Source organism: Sander lucioperca, chromosome 13 (assembly GCF_008315115.2).
Source record: "Sander lucioperca isolate FBNREF2018 chromosome 13, SLUC_FBN_1.2, whole genome shotgun sequence".
Taxonomy (NCBI): domain Eukaryota; kingdom Metazoa; phylum Chordata; class Actinopteri; order Perciformes; family Percidae; genus Sander; species Sander lucioperca.
The window spans coordinates 18,625,466-18,642,753 of NC_050185.1; the positions used below are offsets into that span (position 1 = coordinate 18,625,466).

Sequence of the window (17,288 nt, forward strand, 5' to 3'; positions counted from 1 at the left end):
TGTCAGTCAGGCACCAGGGCAGAGAACACTGTGGCGCCTGTATGTCTCTGAAGTGTAACATCAATTGCACAGCGATCTCGCCATTATATTATATTGCAGCAAACGCTGTCTGCGTGAAGTAGGGCTGGGAAATCTGGAGAAAATCAAATTTCACGATATTCTTATTGATAGACTAAATTCCTTGATGTCGATATTGCAACGATATTGTAGGATTGACAATTGGTGCTTTCACAAAATATTATTTACACAATGAGATTTTTGATAAATAATCCTCAGAAATGTTGATTTAATGACACATTGTGTAAAGGCAAATAATAGAACAGAACAGTCTGCTAAGCTCAGAAAACTTTACTCTTTACTAAATCACTTTACTGTAATGCAGCCTTCAAAACCAGTAAAAAGACAACACTTAATATATTATGATTTTACGATATCCAAAATCTAAGACGATATCTAAGTTTTGAAAAGTAAACCTCACTTGTGTCTGCTTAAGCGGCATTGCCGTGTCTCACTGCGATATCTCGAGAATCTAGTCACACCTCTACGATACACTGATTCACAAATATGTTTCAAGAAGTGATGTAATGGTGACAGTTACACCCATAAAAAAAATACATGATTAGGGAATACTCAGGATTTTCTCACCTAAACTGACACTAACCCACTCATGTCAGATATGTCACTGTTAATTTAAGACTTGGTATTACAAATTGGTGCTGAAACCCAAATTATGATTTCAAGTATGCTGTTGAAATGATCACCTGTAACAAATTCACAAAATGCTACCTTGCTCCTTCCCCAATGTTTTTTGTGTCCGTGCAAGGTGGATCATTCAGGTTGGGCAGTCAACAAAACCAAAGACTGCTGACATACATTTACAGATACAACTCAGTTGGTTTGTTGACTTTCTTCCTTCCCGCCATGTTCCTTGTCACTACCTGATGAGAGTCGAGTGCAGATGTGAGTTGCACATGCGTCAATTTGCGACAATGACGATTTCACGCAGATCTGTTTTGCTGTTAGCCAAAGAATAATGAGATAGGTACATTACATAGCAGTAATTTATTATTTAGCGTAAGGCATCACATTTTCACGGCCTGATTCCTGATGTCAGTTCTAGATTAGAGGCTGAAGTAGCCTACAAGAACCTGCTAACCAGAGACTTCTGTAATGTCAATACAATAAAAATTGACCTACATAACGAAGTTCGTTCACTGCTGGCTACAAGTTAGCAATCAAACACAACAAAGGCTGTCACTTAAATGGCGTTTTGAGCTAACGTTAGCAATCAAACAATCAGAGATAGCTAAACGTTTGCCGGATCTGGATCCCTTGGCATTATGCCGTAAACCGTAAATCTGAGCATGCGCAACTCACATCTGTACTCGACTCACATCGGGTAGTGACATTCCTCTCTGCTGCTCACTAAGGCATATAGGAAACACAATCCTGGGAAAACAGCTGGTACGATGTAATTGCCAAGACTCCAGGATTGCCAAAACTTTGTTGCCATAGAAATAAAATGGAGTGAATTAATCCATTTTTTTTATTTCTATGGTTGTTCCAGTTCCCGAAGTGAGATTATATACAGTAAATCAAACAAAGGCTTATTAACGTATAAGGCTGGGTACCGAATTCAATACTTTTTAGACACCACCTCTATATTGCCAGTATCGAGTATCGAAAAATGCCTCGTCATTCAATGCCCAATTTTAATACCCAAGGAATAAATCTCATCAGCGTTAGTGAGCCATTAAGTATGCAGCATGCTTCTACTAAGATCTAATATTGCTGGGGAATGGCTGTCTGACGTTACACTTCTAGGATGCAGGAAAAACTCTACGTTACGCACAGACACGGGGGCTCACGTAGCAGGAGCTGAAAAGTAAATAAAAAGATTTGTGCCGTAATGTGTAATGTTTTCATTTCTTTTTGTTTTTTAAAATTGGTGTATATGTATGTATGTATGTATGTATGTATGTATGTATGTATGTATGTATGTATGTATGTATGTATGTATGTATATATATATATATATATATATATATATATATATATATATATATATATATATATATATATATATATATATTATTATAATTTTTTTTTTTTTTTAACAACACTTACATTTTAGACAGGAAGCCGCTATGGTCACATCATTGCCATGTTCTTAAGAAATAGATATTAGGTTTTGATCATTTTATTAAATTTGCAAATCTTAAACGTATCTATGAATGCCTACATAACCAGGCTCCCCAGGTGCTCTGTGGCCTTGTGGTTCCACCCAGGGCTTCGGGATAAGTAACACGTGGAGCATCCGTGAATTGTAAGGTGCCCTTGTGTAAATCCTTATTCGGACAAACAGCTTTTTATTTTTGCGGGATCAACATGTGGAATTCCTTACCTACTGAACTCAAACTGGATCCTGACTGGGATAATTTTAGGGGGCTTTCACACCTGCCTCATTTAGTTCGGTTGAATCTCACTTGAGTTAGTTTACCCCCTTGGTGCGGTTCGTTTGGGCGGCACCAACTGTGTACTCTGCAAGTCTGAGCTAAATGGCTCCTGTAGTCAGGTGCGCTTTGCAATCTGCAATGCAGCAGAACATGCAAACTGTGTAATCCTCTTTTATAGTGTAAGAGTCATCAGCCAAGATAAACATAATTGTATTGCTTATTTTCATACAAAAGATAGCATTTCTATTTAACTTCCTTTCACCTACTAAATTACACTGCAGTTACTAGCCGAAACACTGCAAATGATGAATCCTGTGGGCCTACATACCTTAGTGGGATTATAAGTGACTATAAGTGATCATTTGTGTGCAAATTAGTTTCTCTGTCCCATTTATTGTCTCAATGTGCTCAACGTTAATTAGCGCTGCTCCTGCCAAATAAAGGGGGATGTTTTTTGTCAAAAACACCAAAAAAAAAAAACTTGATGAGGTTTTTTAAATTGTTATTCTAACATTATGGCAATATAGGAATGTGCAGAATAGGTATTCAGGCTAAAGTCAGGGCAGGAGGGAAATAACAATGAATGAATCATTCCATTTAGTAAATCACAACATTCAACGTTGTGGGCTCTGCCGTTCAACGCCTCCGGGTGCTGCAGAAGCAAGCACCCGGCTCCCTCAATTTGAGACACCAAGTGCTAAACAGCTTCCCGTCTCCACCCTTTTCCTCTTGTCCTCTATTCATGCCCAGCACCATTTGTTTTAAATCCTTTCTCAACTAAAGCTGTATCTACATGCTCCAAGTTTGATAAACTTTGTCTCCATTTTTTTAGCTGCGACTAAGTGCGGTCTCCGTCTACCACGGAGACCACACCGCACTCTCACTTTTCGGCAAAGAACCGCCCTATTTTGCATCTGATTGGCTAGAACTTGTTTCATTGGTAGGTGGAAGTTCGATGATTGGTTAAACCCAGCGCATCAAAAACAAATCCCATGTCCATGCCGGAGATTGGGCACCGTGCCGGAATACTTTAAGCCCTTGGTTCTTGTGGTACACATCACTAAAGAAAAAACAACAGAGGATTTCTAGTCCTAAGATATCTGCTGAAAAACAAAATAGATTTGTCAATGATAGATCATTAGCTACTATGCCTGCAAACTTCACATGTAGGCTATTTTTAACATAGCGCAGTGTCACCGACTCACTGGCACAGCTTATGTTATTCAAACATAACATTCGGGGATGGGAGGAAAATATGCTCTGGTTTATTGGCATTTCTTTAAACCAATCACAATTGTCTTGGGCGGTGCTAAGCACTGGAGAAAAGCTGCGGTGCCGCTGCAAAATAGGCTCGGAAGGAACTTGTTTTGGTGGAACATGTGTACGTTTAAAAGTTGTTTTAGTCATGCAACAGAAAACTCAGATTGGACAGATAGTCTAGCTAGCTGTCTGGATTTAACCTGCAGAGAACTGAGAAAAAGTTAACCATAGTCCTCAGAAATCGACCAGAGTTTAAAATGCCAACACAAAGGAAGCCCAAAACAACGGATATCCGGCCTAAATGAGTGAAATCCAGCAGATTATCCGACGGCAACGGGGCAATCCCAGAAGCGGAACGTCAAGATATAGATTATATTTTAGTGATGAGGATGGTGTGCTATAATGTAGATTTAAGGCATGTTCTGAATCTCCAGTTAACCAATCAGATTGCCTGGTCGGATCTAATTGTTGTATAACCAAACATTCCAATAAATCCACAGCATTGTATAATAAAACTAACTAATTCAATCCGATAAATCACTTTATATAAAATTAGTTGGAGAGCTTCTGTGTATTCCACTGTGGTTCGTGATTTTCATGAATACAAATGTTTAACAAAACCGTTTTTGATTTGACTTTGGAATGTTGACATGGAAATGGTGAAGTAATATATATAATATATCGTTGTGTGATGAACCTGGTGTGCTATCATGCTGATTTAAGCACGTTCTAAATGTCTAGTCTAGATGACCAATCAGATTGCCTGGTCGGATCTACTTGTTGTATAACACGCGTTGTTTCACATCAGACTAAAGTTTGACCATGATGCCTGGGACTACTCCAAAGTTGCCAATGCAGTTTCCATCCATTCATATTGCTGCATCCCGGGACAGGAGGACCCTGATAACTTACATAACTCTGACTTCACCACGACTACTACTGGCCAGAGAAGAGATCACTTCGCAGAATCCGAGTTTATATAACGCGACCGTCTACCACTGTGTTTTTTTTTTTATCCTTCCTAAAGTAATCCATGAACAGCTACAGGGCATTGTGTGGTTGGATTTGACTAAATTGTTGTGTTTATATCATGCCTCGCTTTACTGAAACATCGGCACTACAGACGTTATGGATGAGTAAGTGCTGCATAAATAATGGTAACGTTACGCCATGAACTCTAGTAACCCCTCCGTCGAAGAAAAAAAACTATTAGCTAACGTTACGCCGCAAACGACTGCAACACTTTGCTAACTAGACTGGTTTGTATGTGGCAGTATAATATAGAAAGGTGAAGTAAATGAAGTGAAAGTGTCAAGGTGGTAATATAGCTTAAGCTATACCATCGTACGTGCTGTATAGAGATGATGAGCTGCATCGAGCAGGCAGCAGGCACAGTGCCAATAATTCAAGCTAACGTAGTCAGTTAGCATCGCTGTCAGTTAGCTAACGTTACTGTCAACAACAAAGCTAATTTCAACGCGAAAAAAATATATATACCCGGGGCATTAGCCTGGTTTTTACGCTACCACTTTAGACACACAGAGTCAACACACACTCACACAAAAGCAGATAACGTTAGCTAAAACATTTTGAAGATTAGCACTAACTGTTTTCCCAGTTAGCTTAGCAAGCAGACTGGTTGATCCTGAGCTAACGTTAGCCCCAGGCCAGACTAATAAGAAAAAAGAGAACTTACATTTAGCTAAAGGACGATGTTCACAATATTTACAGCTGTTTCGGGATGCTTTTCGGGTCGGATATCGACCATTTTAACTCGGCACCGCCTGAGTTAAAATGGTCCTCTCGATGGAAGAGCCTCACACTCAAAAGATGCGGTCGATCCGCTTGTCCCACCTAGCACAGCCATTACCCCGAAGTACCGAGATGCATGTACTGGGCATGCGCAACATAGTCTATCCCATTAAACCTTTTGGCCCCGTACTTGTTATAGACCCAACACTGGGAAATAGAGTTTGGGCAGATGCTACCGAAGCTTGTTTTACTTCTGTGAAGCGCACTTTTTCAATCATAGACTGCAAAAATAAGGTTTAATAAATTTTGAGTCGGGTCGGAGCTTGTACCAGAGACGATATAGAAGGATTTTTGCATAGGATCTTTAATTATACCAAAGATCCTCTCTGCTTGTACTAAGGAATACCACGTGACTGGCGTCCGAAGCTTCAAACGTCACTGGTGCTGAAGCGCTTCTCAGTTTGACTGTTTTGATAGTTTGCTGCTAAAATATGTTATATGCTAAAACTGAGAAATGTGGCAATGTAGCTACACTAAAGATATAATCATAAATCATGAGAACATTTCCACTTCATACCAAGTAAAAGATTAAAAAAAAACTAAGCTAATTTAATCATTCTCCAATCACATCACATTGTGATTCATTTGAAATGTTACATAAATATCAACCATTAAGTTAAAACAAGTCTATTGTTAAAACTACTATACTACACAAAAAGCTAGGCTACATTAAGGTTTTGTGTCATTAAAAAGCTGTAGGCCTAGGCTTTTTGGATAATGCATTAATCAATCAATCAATCAATCAACTAACTGTAACATATTGCAAAATATCATCCACATTTAATGCAGCACTTATGATAAAAAAGTATTACAGATTTAATAACACGCAGGCTTGTTGAACTTTTATTGCATTGCACATATATATCAGAACAGTAGCATTAACTGATCCCCTGGCGGCTTATGCCTCTCACTACAGCGTATGCTAATGTTGTGTTCCACCAGCACTGCTTCCTAACAACAGGTGGAAGTGGTAGGCCACTGTCAGTGACAAACAACAAGTAAAGTAAATTCATATAGGCCTATCCTTGCCGGTGTAACCCAAGTTAATAGCCTATTAGCCTTAGCTAACGCGTGGCTATTGTTAGCCTGGCCACTAAAGTTGACAATGTGGAAGTAAATAAAGGCTGTCTTGGTTCACACTGGTTTGGAGTACAGAGCCTATGTATTTTTATTTTAATATCTGCATGAGTAGGCTATAGGCACAATTTATAACCCTCGGCTACATAAGGACAAAAGAGACACTTTGAAAATCGATTTGAGCAGCCAGACCATCCAGACTGAGACCCTTCTGTAGAAATCCGATTGGATTCACACTTCAATACCGCCTCCAAATGTGGTTTTGATCCAATTTGCAAAAAAATTGCATTTCATGTGTTTCTTTGCTGTCCAGACTTTCTGAAATCAATCTGGATAAAATCTGGATGCCAAAAAACGTAGCCTACGTCTCAACAAGGCCTAAGTACCCACATTGGTTTGACCAACAACAAATCACTTAATTTCCCCAGGATTATAAACTCAGCATCACCTTGGTTGCTACATATTAAAACCAAACAATTAAAATATAACAAATATTCACACTCACATGTCAATCAAGTGTATCCTTGCCCAGATTTAGTAGTATTTGCTTAGTTGAAAACAACAATGTATGTAAGAGATGCCTATAAAAGTTGGACTGGACTACATTTATATAGTGCCTTTCTACCTTAGGCCTACCTGACAAAGCGCTTTACACTTTGCCTCTCATTCACCCATTCACACAATCCTCCAAAGGGCCATTCTGAGCCTGAAACTAAAAAACCCTGAATTAACAGTAGTTGTTGATGCCCAACCAACATTTCTTACTGCCCCCCATTCAAAGCAGTCTAGAACCGTGCCTGTATCCAGTAATTATTGCATTATCTGATTTCTAATGATAGGCTAACGTTACAGGATCCTTTGAAAAAGTGCAAACACAACAACTTGTCTGTTTCACATTGTGATCAATGAAAGATAAAGTCAGAAGCATAAAATTAAAATAAGCCACACTTAATGTTGTTATACTCGTCCACAACTTTGTTTTCTTTCTTCCTTTATCTTTTCTTGTCTTTACTAGATTACATTTAAGGATGAAGTCAGTGACAACTATTATCAAACGATTGTATGTTAATCTATTGAAATATGGTCACTATGGTAACGAAGCTTTTTTTTTCTACGTCACTACCGGCAGGATTCGGGACGCCAGGAAGAACAGTCAGTGTGCGCCGCTCGATGAATGAAACTGAACGACAAACTTCATTCATTCATTCATTCAACTTTCCGACGAAATTTGACAGTGTTTGCCTAGCATTACATGCTAGCTTGCTCTACCAAGTAAGGATGCCCAAACCGTGTAGCTTAGTCAGCTAATGTTAGCTACTTGGCTCGTTACCTCGCGTGTTTACATTGTTGCTAGTCGTTGTTAGCCATTTAATGCTAAAAATATCAACATCAGGAACTGTCAACGTGTCTGCTCTGATTAGGTGGCATTTGGCTGTTGGGTATTGAATTAGCCAGCCAAAACTACACATGCTTAACAAAAGTGATGTCATGTTTTGCTCGTTGTGTTTCACTATTAGCTACTTTGTATGTTTTGCTCAAGCTACAGCCAGTTACAGCGTGTCATCCTGACACTTCTGTTATTTTGCCTATTCCCCTCTCTCTGCAAGGTGTACGTGTGTATGTTTGTTACTGTAGCTGGAAACATTTGCTTAAAAGTGTGCAGTCGTCTGTGCGCGTGCATACGTGACTCCAGCTGCAGCCAAGTGTGTTTATGTGTGTGAAGAGCCTGTGTGTGCCATGTCAGTATCAGTGATCATAAAGTGGGGAGGTCAGGAGTACTCCATCAGTTCTCTGTCTGAGGAGGACACAGTGATGGACCTGAAACAGTCCATTAAGACCTTGACTGGGGTGCTGCCGGAGAGACAGAAACTACTGGGACTCAAGGTCAAAGGTGAGAACGCTTGTGACCAAGTGCGTTGTAACGTGGTGGAGCTAGTGTAAATAATGCCATATGATACCCAAACCAAAGTGATGGTGTTTTACTTGTACAAACATGTCCATTTCTCAGTATGTTAGCTGTCTGAGTGTCAATTTTCTTCACCTGTATGTAGTATATACATTATTTCTATTTTTTGTAATTGTCGTGAGGTTTGCAGCTAAATTGATCTCTCTCTAGTCCTGTTCTTTCTCTCTTTATTCTTGCCTCCAGGTAAACCTGCAGAGGATGAGGTGAAGCTGGGCTCTCTGAAGCTGAAGCCTAACACTAAGATCATGATGATGGGTACCAGAGAGGAGAGCCTGGTAAGTGGCAGGGTGATAGAGAAGTCAACTGACTCCAAATGTATCTGGTTGGAACTCAGGAATAGTTGTCCAGTCCACAGGCTAAGTGCCTGAGTGTCACCAGCTAATTTGCAGTACAACCAGAACATATTTATTCAAAGAGTAACATTATAAACATGTTTTCTTAGTTGTTAATTAAGACTTTGGGTCACTAACTAGCTTTAATCAACTGTCAATAAGTGATTGGTTAAGTGAGGATTTAGCTAGCTGTTGACTACAGTGTTGTCATTTTTGTCCAACTAGCTGATTGGCTTGTTTGCTCTCTGACATCTAAGGTCTTACTTTTTGCTTATTTACTGTGTTGTGTTAAGTGTTCCCCTTGGCTGACTGGTAAACTTTAACTGTGCATGTGTTTTGTTTTGTTCAGGAAGAGGTTCTAGCCCCTCCCCCAGAGAACGATGACGTGGTCAATGATTTTGACATCGAGGAGGAGGTCATTGAAGTGGAGAACAGGTTAGATATTTTGATGGGATTTGTATGTGTCTGTGGCTATACAGAGGCAAGATGAAATGTATGAGGGGGCATGAGCATATATATCCGCATGTGTCTGAGAAACAAATATTCTATGTGTCTAGAGAGGAGAACCTGGCTAAGATCGCCCGCAGAGTGAAAGACTATAAGGTGGAGGAGATGAACCCTCCCAGAGAAGGCAAGGGTCTTCTGGTACTGGATGTGGACTATACACTGTTCGGTGAGTTACATTGACACCGATATTTTTCTCTTTAAGAGTATGACTGGAAAACCAGTGACTTCATGGCTTGTTAAATCATAGCATGCTAACAGTAAACACTGTGCGCTTTATCTAACTGTACATTACAAAACATTTACTTTAATACTGCATCTGAACTGTCTCTTCTCTTCATGTGTGCACATTTGTTGTATGTGTGTAATCTGAACAACGTTCACAGGGTTGACGCTTTTACGAACAAATAGAAAATGTTGACAGATTGATACTAGTGTTGTCACGATACTGGAATTCCTAACTTTGATACAGTACCTTGAAGAATATCGATATATTCTATACCATTTTTGATACCACGGGGAAATTGACACAAAATTGAGGGCATACCATTTTAGATTTGAATTAAAAGATAAATTTAACAACCAACCGACTAGGTTTTCCCTAGGTTTCTGGAGGGCTTAGGTGCTTTGGTTGTGTGGACACATGCAGGTGGAAATATCACTTTTCTACTTTTTACTCGAGTTGACGACAACTGGAGTAAAGCCTTACCTTCACTTCACCTGGTTCACTGTCTCCTTGCCTTAGCCTCTCTGCTCTGCTGTCCGCTCTGTGTGAGCTGAGCCCTGCCCTCGGTCAGACACGCAGAGGAGAGGAACAGAAAAGCTAATGTGGCCATAAATGACAGCAAAATGTGGCAAAGGATTGTCAGCATAGTTTTTATTTCTTTTCATTTGGCTATGGCGCTGTGAAAAAACACTTAGGGGATGCGCCTAAGTGTTACAATGGTAGGGACAACCCTGATGACTGTAGTAAATAATTAGTATTTCCAAACAGCACTCTTGCTGTTTTCAACCCAAACCAGTCGCAAAAGCTCTGCACTTGCCATCTTTAATGTGCTAACACCATAACAAAAGCCGTAAATTATTATATTCAACCAGTGAATGAGACAAGTGACAAGAAGACAGCACTGTAAGTGAATTAGAGGAGACGGGGCTATGTGGGCACTGCAGCGATGTGTGTCAACTCGCTGTTGGAGAGAAGAGAAAGTATCAGTGGTGCGGAAAATGAGTATTGAAAGCGTTTGAAAAATATTTTTTTTTGACAACACTAATTGACACAAAATCTGTATTTTGCTGACTCCTTTTGTAATGTCTACCAGTAGAACAGGACACTTTTATTAACAGGCACTGTTTGTCAGCCTATCAGTTGCTAGTTTAATCTACGACACTATGCATTGATGTGTTGTGTGTGTTTAGATCACAAGTCGTGTGCAGAAACGGGTCAGGAGCTGATGAGACCATACCTTCACGAGTTTCTGACATCAGCCTACGAGGACTATGACATTGTCATCTGGTGTATGTCTCTTCTCCTATCTCTGCTTTTTTTTAACATCTACTAACTACAGTACATATCTTATGGCCATTTATTGTTTTGGATTTCCTCTGTGTGCTGCTACCCAGCAATCTCCGCTTGTGGAACAAGCATCTTACACATGTGCTTTCTCTCCTTAGCTGCTACAAGTATGAAGTGGATTGATGCCAAAATGAAAGTAAGTATTCCACTTGTGTTCTTTTTGGTGTTGTTGCTCACGCTAAATTAATGCTACCATTACTGTACTGTACCCTTTTCTGCCAAAAGGTGGCAGTGTTAAACAATGTAACCCACAGCATTTGGGTTCAAAGGGGAACAAAAGATAACAATACTGCCTGTGTGTGTGCGCCTCTGTGTTTGTTTGTGCGTGTGTGTGTGTGTGTGTGTAGGAGTTGGGAGTGACAGACAACCCTAACTACAAGATTACGTTCATGTTGGACAGTGCAGCAATGATCACGGTACATACCCCTAAGAGAGGGGTCGTGGAGGTTGGTACACACACAGTGGATCATAAATGAAGATATTGGCATGTTTCACTGCTGCAGTTACACATATTACTGATGTAAACAAATCTTTTTCAGCAGAAGAAAGCATGTATATTTAAATGTAGTTGTTGTGTAGTGTGGTGTGGCTTTTTTTCCATTCGTTTACCTTTTGATTATGGATTGTGTCTTTATTTGTGCTGTATCCATGTATCCAGGTGAAGCCCCTGGGTGTGATATGGGGGAAGTACGGAGAATTTTACAACAGGAAGAACACCATTATGTTTGACGACATTGGACGAAATTTCCTCATGAACCCACAGAATGGACTAAAGGTAGGCGGCCAGCATTATCGTCATTACTTCGACCCCACCTCTTCCTCATCATTATCAGCATTATACACAGCTTTTTCTGAATCCTATTGTGCGTGTGCGCGTAGATCCGACCCTTCATGAAGGCCCATCTTAACAGAGAGAAGGACAGGGAGCTCTATAAACTGGCTCAGTACCTTAAAGAAATTGCCAAGCTTGATGACTTCAGTGGACTCAACCACAAACACTGGGAGAGGTAGGAACACATATGCCAAAAAGTAATAATTGCATAGTAGTAGTGACATAATGCATGGTTGTAGCACCTAAGAAGTCCCTTATACAACAAAATAATAAAGCGAAAACAAATATGCCGATATACCTAAAATACATCCAAGAACACACACATACTTTGAGATTGATATAAATGAACCTAAATAGATCTAAACTATGAAATAACTATGTGTGTGTGTGTGTGTCTTTGTAGGTACCTATCTAAAAGGCAGCACCACTGAAGAGGGACTGCATCCTCTGCAAAGACTTGGGCTGGACGCTACCATCCCATTATCCAGTTCTCACACACACACACACACACACACACACACACACACACACACACACACACACACACACACACACACACACACACACACACACACACACACACACACACGCCCTTTATTACAAACCTTACTACAAATCCTAAACTAACCCTGCAGCCACCAACACTCAAAAGCTCAGGACTGAGATGGGCTTCCCAATTTATATCTTTGCATGTTCTCTCCCGAATCACACAGTTTTCGCATTTATTACAATAATAATGGCAGTTACCTAACGTCAGTTACCTGTGCGGTAATCGTAAAATACACCTGGGTTAAAAAACTACCCCTAGGTTTGAGGCCGCATGCCACGATCAACCATGAGCCACAAACATCTACAAACCTACTTCAGTCAGCTGTCTAGAATACATCTTGAAGCCCACGGCTAAACAGTACCTGAAAATATTTGAGATCTTTTAAACCTGCTTGGTCTTCTAGATGGGTGGGGTTTACAACATTTGCACATTATCGGTAGTGTGAAGTTGCTTGTCTTTTACTAAAAGGTAGACATACTTTGCTCTGACTATCATGCTATACCAAGCAAGTAAAAACAGATACAAATAAAATGTCACCATGGCTAAGGTCAACAGGTGGTGTCCCCCACCCCTGTACGAAGTTAAGATCTTACCTATTGCATATTCTGTAGAGACTGAGATTAACAAAAGCCAATATGCTTAATTTTACATGTATGAGAAAGACTGATTGAAGAAAATGATTAAATGTGAAATTCAACAGGAAAGAATAACTTCAACACATTTAACAAATATGGTTTGTAACGCAGTACATCTGTCAAGTTAATTCTGCCCAAATTGTAGTGAAAAATGAAAGTGAAAAATTGGAATGGCAGAATGTGTTGATAGCAGTGGTCAAAGATACATCTAAATCCTTGAGCATCAAACTGATGCCTGCAACCGACACAATTCGACATATGCAATAATCCTCAGAGCTACTGTGACATTAAGAGCTGTTGAGATCAAGACTGGTTGAAAATACTTTCATCAAAACAATCAATGCCATGTGCATGTTTTGATGGAAAATGTCTTGTATGCGGGGGTCACTAGACACAGTCCTGTGGGTTGGAGGAGGCTGTACATACTGTAGGCACACAAACAGTCAGGTTCCAAGGGGGATGGGTGTGTGTGCATATTTGCCCAGAAATGTATTTGTGTTTTTCTGTTCCATTGTTACGTGACAGCTTGGTTGCTGGAAGCACTCAGATACACACAAAGGATTGGTTACATTTTTTTTTGTTTTTATGTAGAATTAAGTAGTATATGTTTTGTTTAGAGCTTTTACTGAACAATTTAGGGAAAATGATGGGAATGCAAGAAACTGACAGCACAAAATGTGCATTTTCCATTTCTTTTTTTTGTAGCTGCTTTATTAATGAAATGAATGTGTCTGCACTTATTGTCAACGTTGATTTTAAGTTATGGATGAAGAAGGGGAAGTATCGGGGGAAGGTGTGTCCCACCCTATGATCAAGTAGCACCTGAAGCTCATGGAAACATCAGGAATGTCGTTTTTTTCAAATGTCAAGTTTACAGCTCTTTTGGACATTCAAGTCCTTTCCATTTCATTTCTTGAGATGGTTTCTTGATCTGCTTTTTTGTGTTTTCCTCATCACATCCCTGACATCCTGGCTGTAAATATGACAATAAACTTTTTTTGTATCTAAATTGCCTGTTCATTGTTCCTTAAGTCTTGTAAAATCTGTAGTCACCAAATATTGACATAGTTTACAAAAATGACCAATACATTTGAGATATACAAAAATTGCAGTATTTGTAATGTTTATTATTATTATTATTATTATTATTATTAAATGTTAGGAAACATTTTAGCAACAATTCTGAAAGGATAGTTGCAAAGGGCATAAAGGAATGAGTACTTTATTTCAATCATATTACAAATAATAGGCTTAACATTATACTGTAGTTCCATAGAGACAACTTAAATAAGTGATCAATAAATACTGTACAGGTATACTTTCACTCCCAAAGCACAGCACTTTGTGCATTGCTTTTAAAAAATGGGAGTTAGAAAAATGTTTTCTTGCATCCTGGTGTTCTTCCATCCTCTATGGCTTCAGTCCAGTGACAGAAGCTAGCAGACCTGTGTATGTTTATCCACTCTGGAGAAAGTATGGAACGAAACAGTATGGATCAGATCAATCTTGGTGACATAACTTGGTATTATTTGGATCAAATCATAAACTTACTTAATATACTTACATGCAGCGGCTCCAGTGGCTAAATGGCCCGTTGGTGAATTTGTCTTGAGCTCGCACACAGAAAACATACTTATTGGGTTTGATGTTGACCTTATATGTCGTTTTCTCAGTGGTGTCATTCTGCACAAGAGAAGAGGCGGAACATTAAAGACAAAGAAATGTGGTTTAACTGGAAGTCAGCTTAAGCATTTTTACACTAAGTGTAACTTGAATCTTATCTATATCATGCTTGTATTGATTACCATTATTTTATTTTTACTGTCACAGGGAAGTCCTTTTTGGACCACCTTGACCTGGAACTGCAGACCAAAGTAGGTGCAGGGCTTAGCCCAGGATTCAGGGTAGTTCCAGCTGAACTCCTTCCCATCAGTGATGCGCAGGTTATGGAGATTTGCTGGCCTCACTAAATAGGGGGAGGAATGAGGTGGAGAAGGGTGAAAGGGTGGGTGAAACAGTACAGTGACGTTGATGTGGCAGGATTGTTACAGTAGGCAAGACAGAAGAGAATTAGGGGCAAATTAATGGAAATGAGGCCACATTACACTACTACCAATAACACAGACATTAACATACAATCACTTACCAATCTCTCTCAGGTAGAAAGTCTTTGTGTAGGCCTCGAGGCGAGAGTCGCTGTGTATGTAGATGGTGAAGAAGACACGGTGCTGTTCCTCTTTGTATGGGCAGTTGGCATCCTTGCAGTGAATTCCTGATCCATCAGCATCCAGCTCACATGGAATCTTTTCTGAATTACTAGATTGAAAACAAACTGGTTGTTAAAATAATATCCAGACCAGGATTCGTGAGCTACATCTGAGTACATTAAATGAGTAGGAGGAGCATTGTGTCAGCAAGTGATATATTGTCCTCACCGTTCTGCCTTCACCAGGAGCACAGCAGCGTTGGATCTGGTAGGTGATCTTCTCCAGGTGCAGTGGAAGGAGCCGTTATAGTTGGGGGCTGAACAGTAGATGTGACCTGGACCGGGAGGAACAGAAACATTGTTAGCACTCTGAGGCTCTCTCTCTCTTTGTGTTTAATGCTGTTGTGAACAATGTATCTCTCACTTTCTTATGAAGGTCCCAGCATTTAAACATTAATAAATCATTGTAAGATTAATTAATAAAATTACTGAACAAGCCAGACAACTGATGAGACAATTGTCTGCTTCAGCCTCTTCACTATATTTCCCATTTTGTTCCATCAAATCAGGCACAACAAAGGTTTTTATCTGGAAAATCTGAAAGATACTATTGTGGACTAGATGCAACAAGTTTGGTGTCTTTTTTGACTTGCACTAACAATATGGTGATGCGTGTGACATAAAACTTATTGTGTGAACCTTGGTATGGTTTGTTTATCCTACAGCAAATATGTCAAAGTATAACCATGAATTCAACAAAGACCCTGTGCCGTCTTACATGTTTTGCTTTCTTTCTATTGTTTCCTTTCTTGCAATCATTGTGTTGTCTCGTTCCTTTTCCCCTTTTTCTGTCCACTTGCGTCCCATCATTACTCTACCTCTGCTCCTCCTTTTATCCAGTTTCTTTTGACATGTGCCCCATCGTTCATCTTATCTTTTGAATGTTGTTGGCTTTCAGGCAACAGTCTCTGTCTATTTCATCTTATCTCTCTCTCCCACCATCTTTCTTATCTCAACTCTTCAGTGACATCTACTGTATCCTATGTCTCATCCAGTGAAATACCTCTCGCCAGGTCCAACTACACAACAAATCTTTATCTTTCTCTGTTTGTCTTTTCTCTCAATGTGTGTGTGCCTGCTTTGTTCTTCTGCTCCCTCACTCCCTCCATCTGTCTTATCTTACCCTCTTCAGGGAATTCTTCCAGAATGACAGTCCTGTTGTCTGGATCTAGTTGGATCAGGATAACAGTGTGGTTGAGGTATTCTCCGTCTGGACCAAGGTGACAAGTGTAGTTTCCTCCATTCATCTCCTCCACCAGGACCTTGACCTGGTTCCCCTGCAGAGCTGGTTCAATCTCCTCGCCTGAGACAAGGACGTAGATCAATGTAAAAATGATGCTTTAAAATGTCATAAAATCACTGAGAAAAATTGACTGAAGAGAATTTATCATTATCGTATCGTATTGTATCGTATTGCATCGTATTGTACATAGCATATTGGCACAGGCACTAATAGAAGTACTGTATTACTAGTAGTTATAGTAGTAACAGTTAAGTTGTATTACCGTTTTTCTTCCAAACCACAGGCTGGTTTTGATAAGCTTCTCCACAGGTCAGAGGAACATACACACGGCTACCCAGACCATAGGGCACTCTCAGGACCAGAACTAGATAATCAAAGACAAGAAACACACACACACACACACATCATCACACAGACTGACTTGAATCAACATTTACTATATGTGGGGCAAAGAGACAAATGGAGAGGAAGAGGGATATTTAGTAGTGAAAGGAGGAGTTACCAACCATTATCCATTAGAATCTCTATGTTTTCTTGGTCACTGTCAGAGCTGGCGTAGCACAATCCAGCATACAGGACTATAAGGAACAATACACGCATCTGGAAGAAAGGGCAGTAAGTTAATATAGTACAGGGACTGGAACCAAACTTGTATAATTGATTTATAAACAGGCATTAATTTAATTATCCTATACAGATAAGACTCTTAAATATGGTGAACAATCTGTCAATTTCTTTCAATGAAATTCTAACTTTAAAAAGAGTCTGGGACTAATGTTAGA

The 17,288-nt window shown here is 39.7% G+C and overlaps 3 protein-coding genes across 10 annotated transcripts in view; 1 reads left to right on the forward strand and 2 right to left on the reverse strand.

Annotated features, from left to right (window-relative positions):
• Positions 1 to 5,615, reverse strand: part of LOC116036906 (RING finger protein 145) — a 22,741-nt gene extending 17,126 nt beyond the window's left edge. For both annotated transcript variants that reach the window (XM_035991071.1, XM_031280550.2), the window contains exon 1: positions 5,413 to 5,615. The gene's annotated coding sequence lies outside the window, so the exon portion shown is untranslated. The remainder of the gene's footprint in view (positions 1 to 5,412) is intronic.
• The window catches only part of ublcp1 (ubiquitin-like domain containing CTD phosphatase 1), a 21,362-nt gene continuing 8,907 nt past the window's right edge, over positions 4,834 to 17,288 (forward strand). Inside the window, exons 1-13 of one of the 6 annotated variants that reach the window (XM_035991073.1) lie at positions 7,700 to 7,877; positions 8,213 to 8,496; positions 8,755 to 8,846; positions 9,253 to 9,338; positions 9,461 to 9,576; positions 10,824 to 10,922; positions 11,079 to 11,116; positions 11,328 to 11,426; positions 11,639 to 11,755; positions 11,860 to 11,987; positions 12,216 to 12,326; positions 12,400 to 13,380; positions 13,453 to 14,006. In XM_035991073.1, the coding sequence (XP_035846966.1) occupies positions 8,343 to 8,496; positions 8,755 to 8,846; positions 9,253 to 9,338; positions 9,461 to 9,576; positions 10,824 to 10,922; positions 11,079 to 11,116; positions 11,328 to 11,426; positions 11,639 to 11,755; positions 11,860 to 11,987; positions 12,216 to 12,243 (957 nt within the window). In that variant the 5' untranslated portion in view covers positions 7,700 to 7,877; positions 8,213 to 8,342 and the 3' untranslated portion in view covers positions 12,244 to 12,326; positions 12,400 to 13,380; positions 13,453 to 14,006. Of the gene's footprint in view, positions 4,853 to 7,698; positions 7,878 to 8,212; positions 8,497 to 8,754; positions 8,847 to 9,252; positions 9,339 to 9,460; positions 9,577 to 10,823; positions 10,923 to 11,078; positions 11,117 to 11,327; positions 11,427 to 11,638; positions 11,756 to 11,859; positions 11,988 to 12,215; positions 12,327 to 12,372; positions 14,007 to 14,513; positions 14,520 to 17,288 lie in introns of those variants that run through there. The other 5 variants (XM_031280554.2, XM_035991074.1, XM_031280553.2 and 2 more) reach the window with 5 other exon arrangements.
• il12bb (interleukin 12B, b) overlaps positions 14,204 to 17,288 on the reverse strand; it is a 3,280-nt gene continuing 195 nt past the window's right edge. Inside the window, exons 2-9 of one of the 2 annotated variants that reach the window (XM_031280551.2) lie at positions 17,013 to 17,106; positions 16,769 to 16,870; positions 16,388 to 16,566; positions 15,433 to 15,545; positions 15,144 to 15,313; positions 14,803 to 14,963; positions 14,562 to 14,680; positions 14,204 to 14,461 (exon numbers count right to left, since the gene is read on the reverse strand). In XM_031280551.2, coding sequence (XP_031136411.1) covers positions 14,434 to 14,461; positions 14,562 to 14,680; positions 14,803 to 14,963; positions 15,144 to 15,313; positions 15,433 to 15,545; positions 16,388 to 16,566; positions 16,769 to 16,870; positions 17,013 to 17,106 — 966 coding nt within the window. In that variant the 3' untranslated portion in view covers positions 14,204 to 14,433. Of the gene's footprint in view, positions 14,462 to 14,561; positions 14,681 to 14,802; positions 14,964 to 15,143; positions 15,314 to 15,432; positions 15,546 to 16,386; positions 16,567 to 16,768; positions 16,871 to 17,012; positions 17,107 to 17,288 lie in introns of both variants that reach the window. The other variant, XM_031280552.1, reaches the window with a different exon arrangement.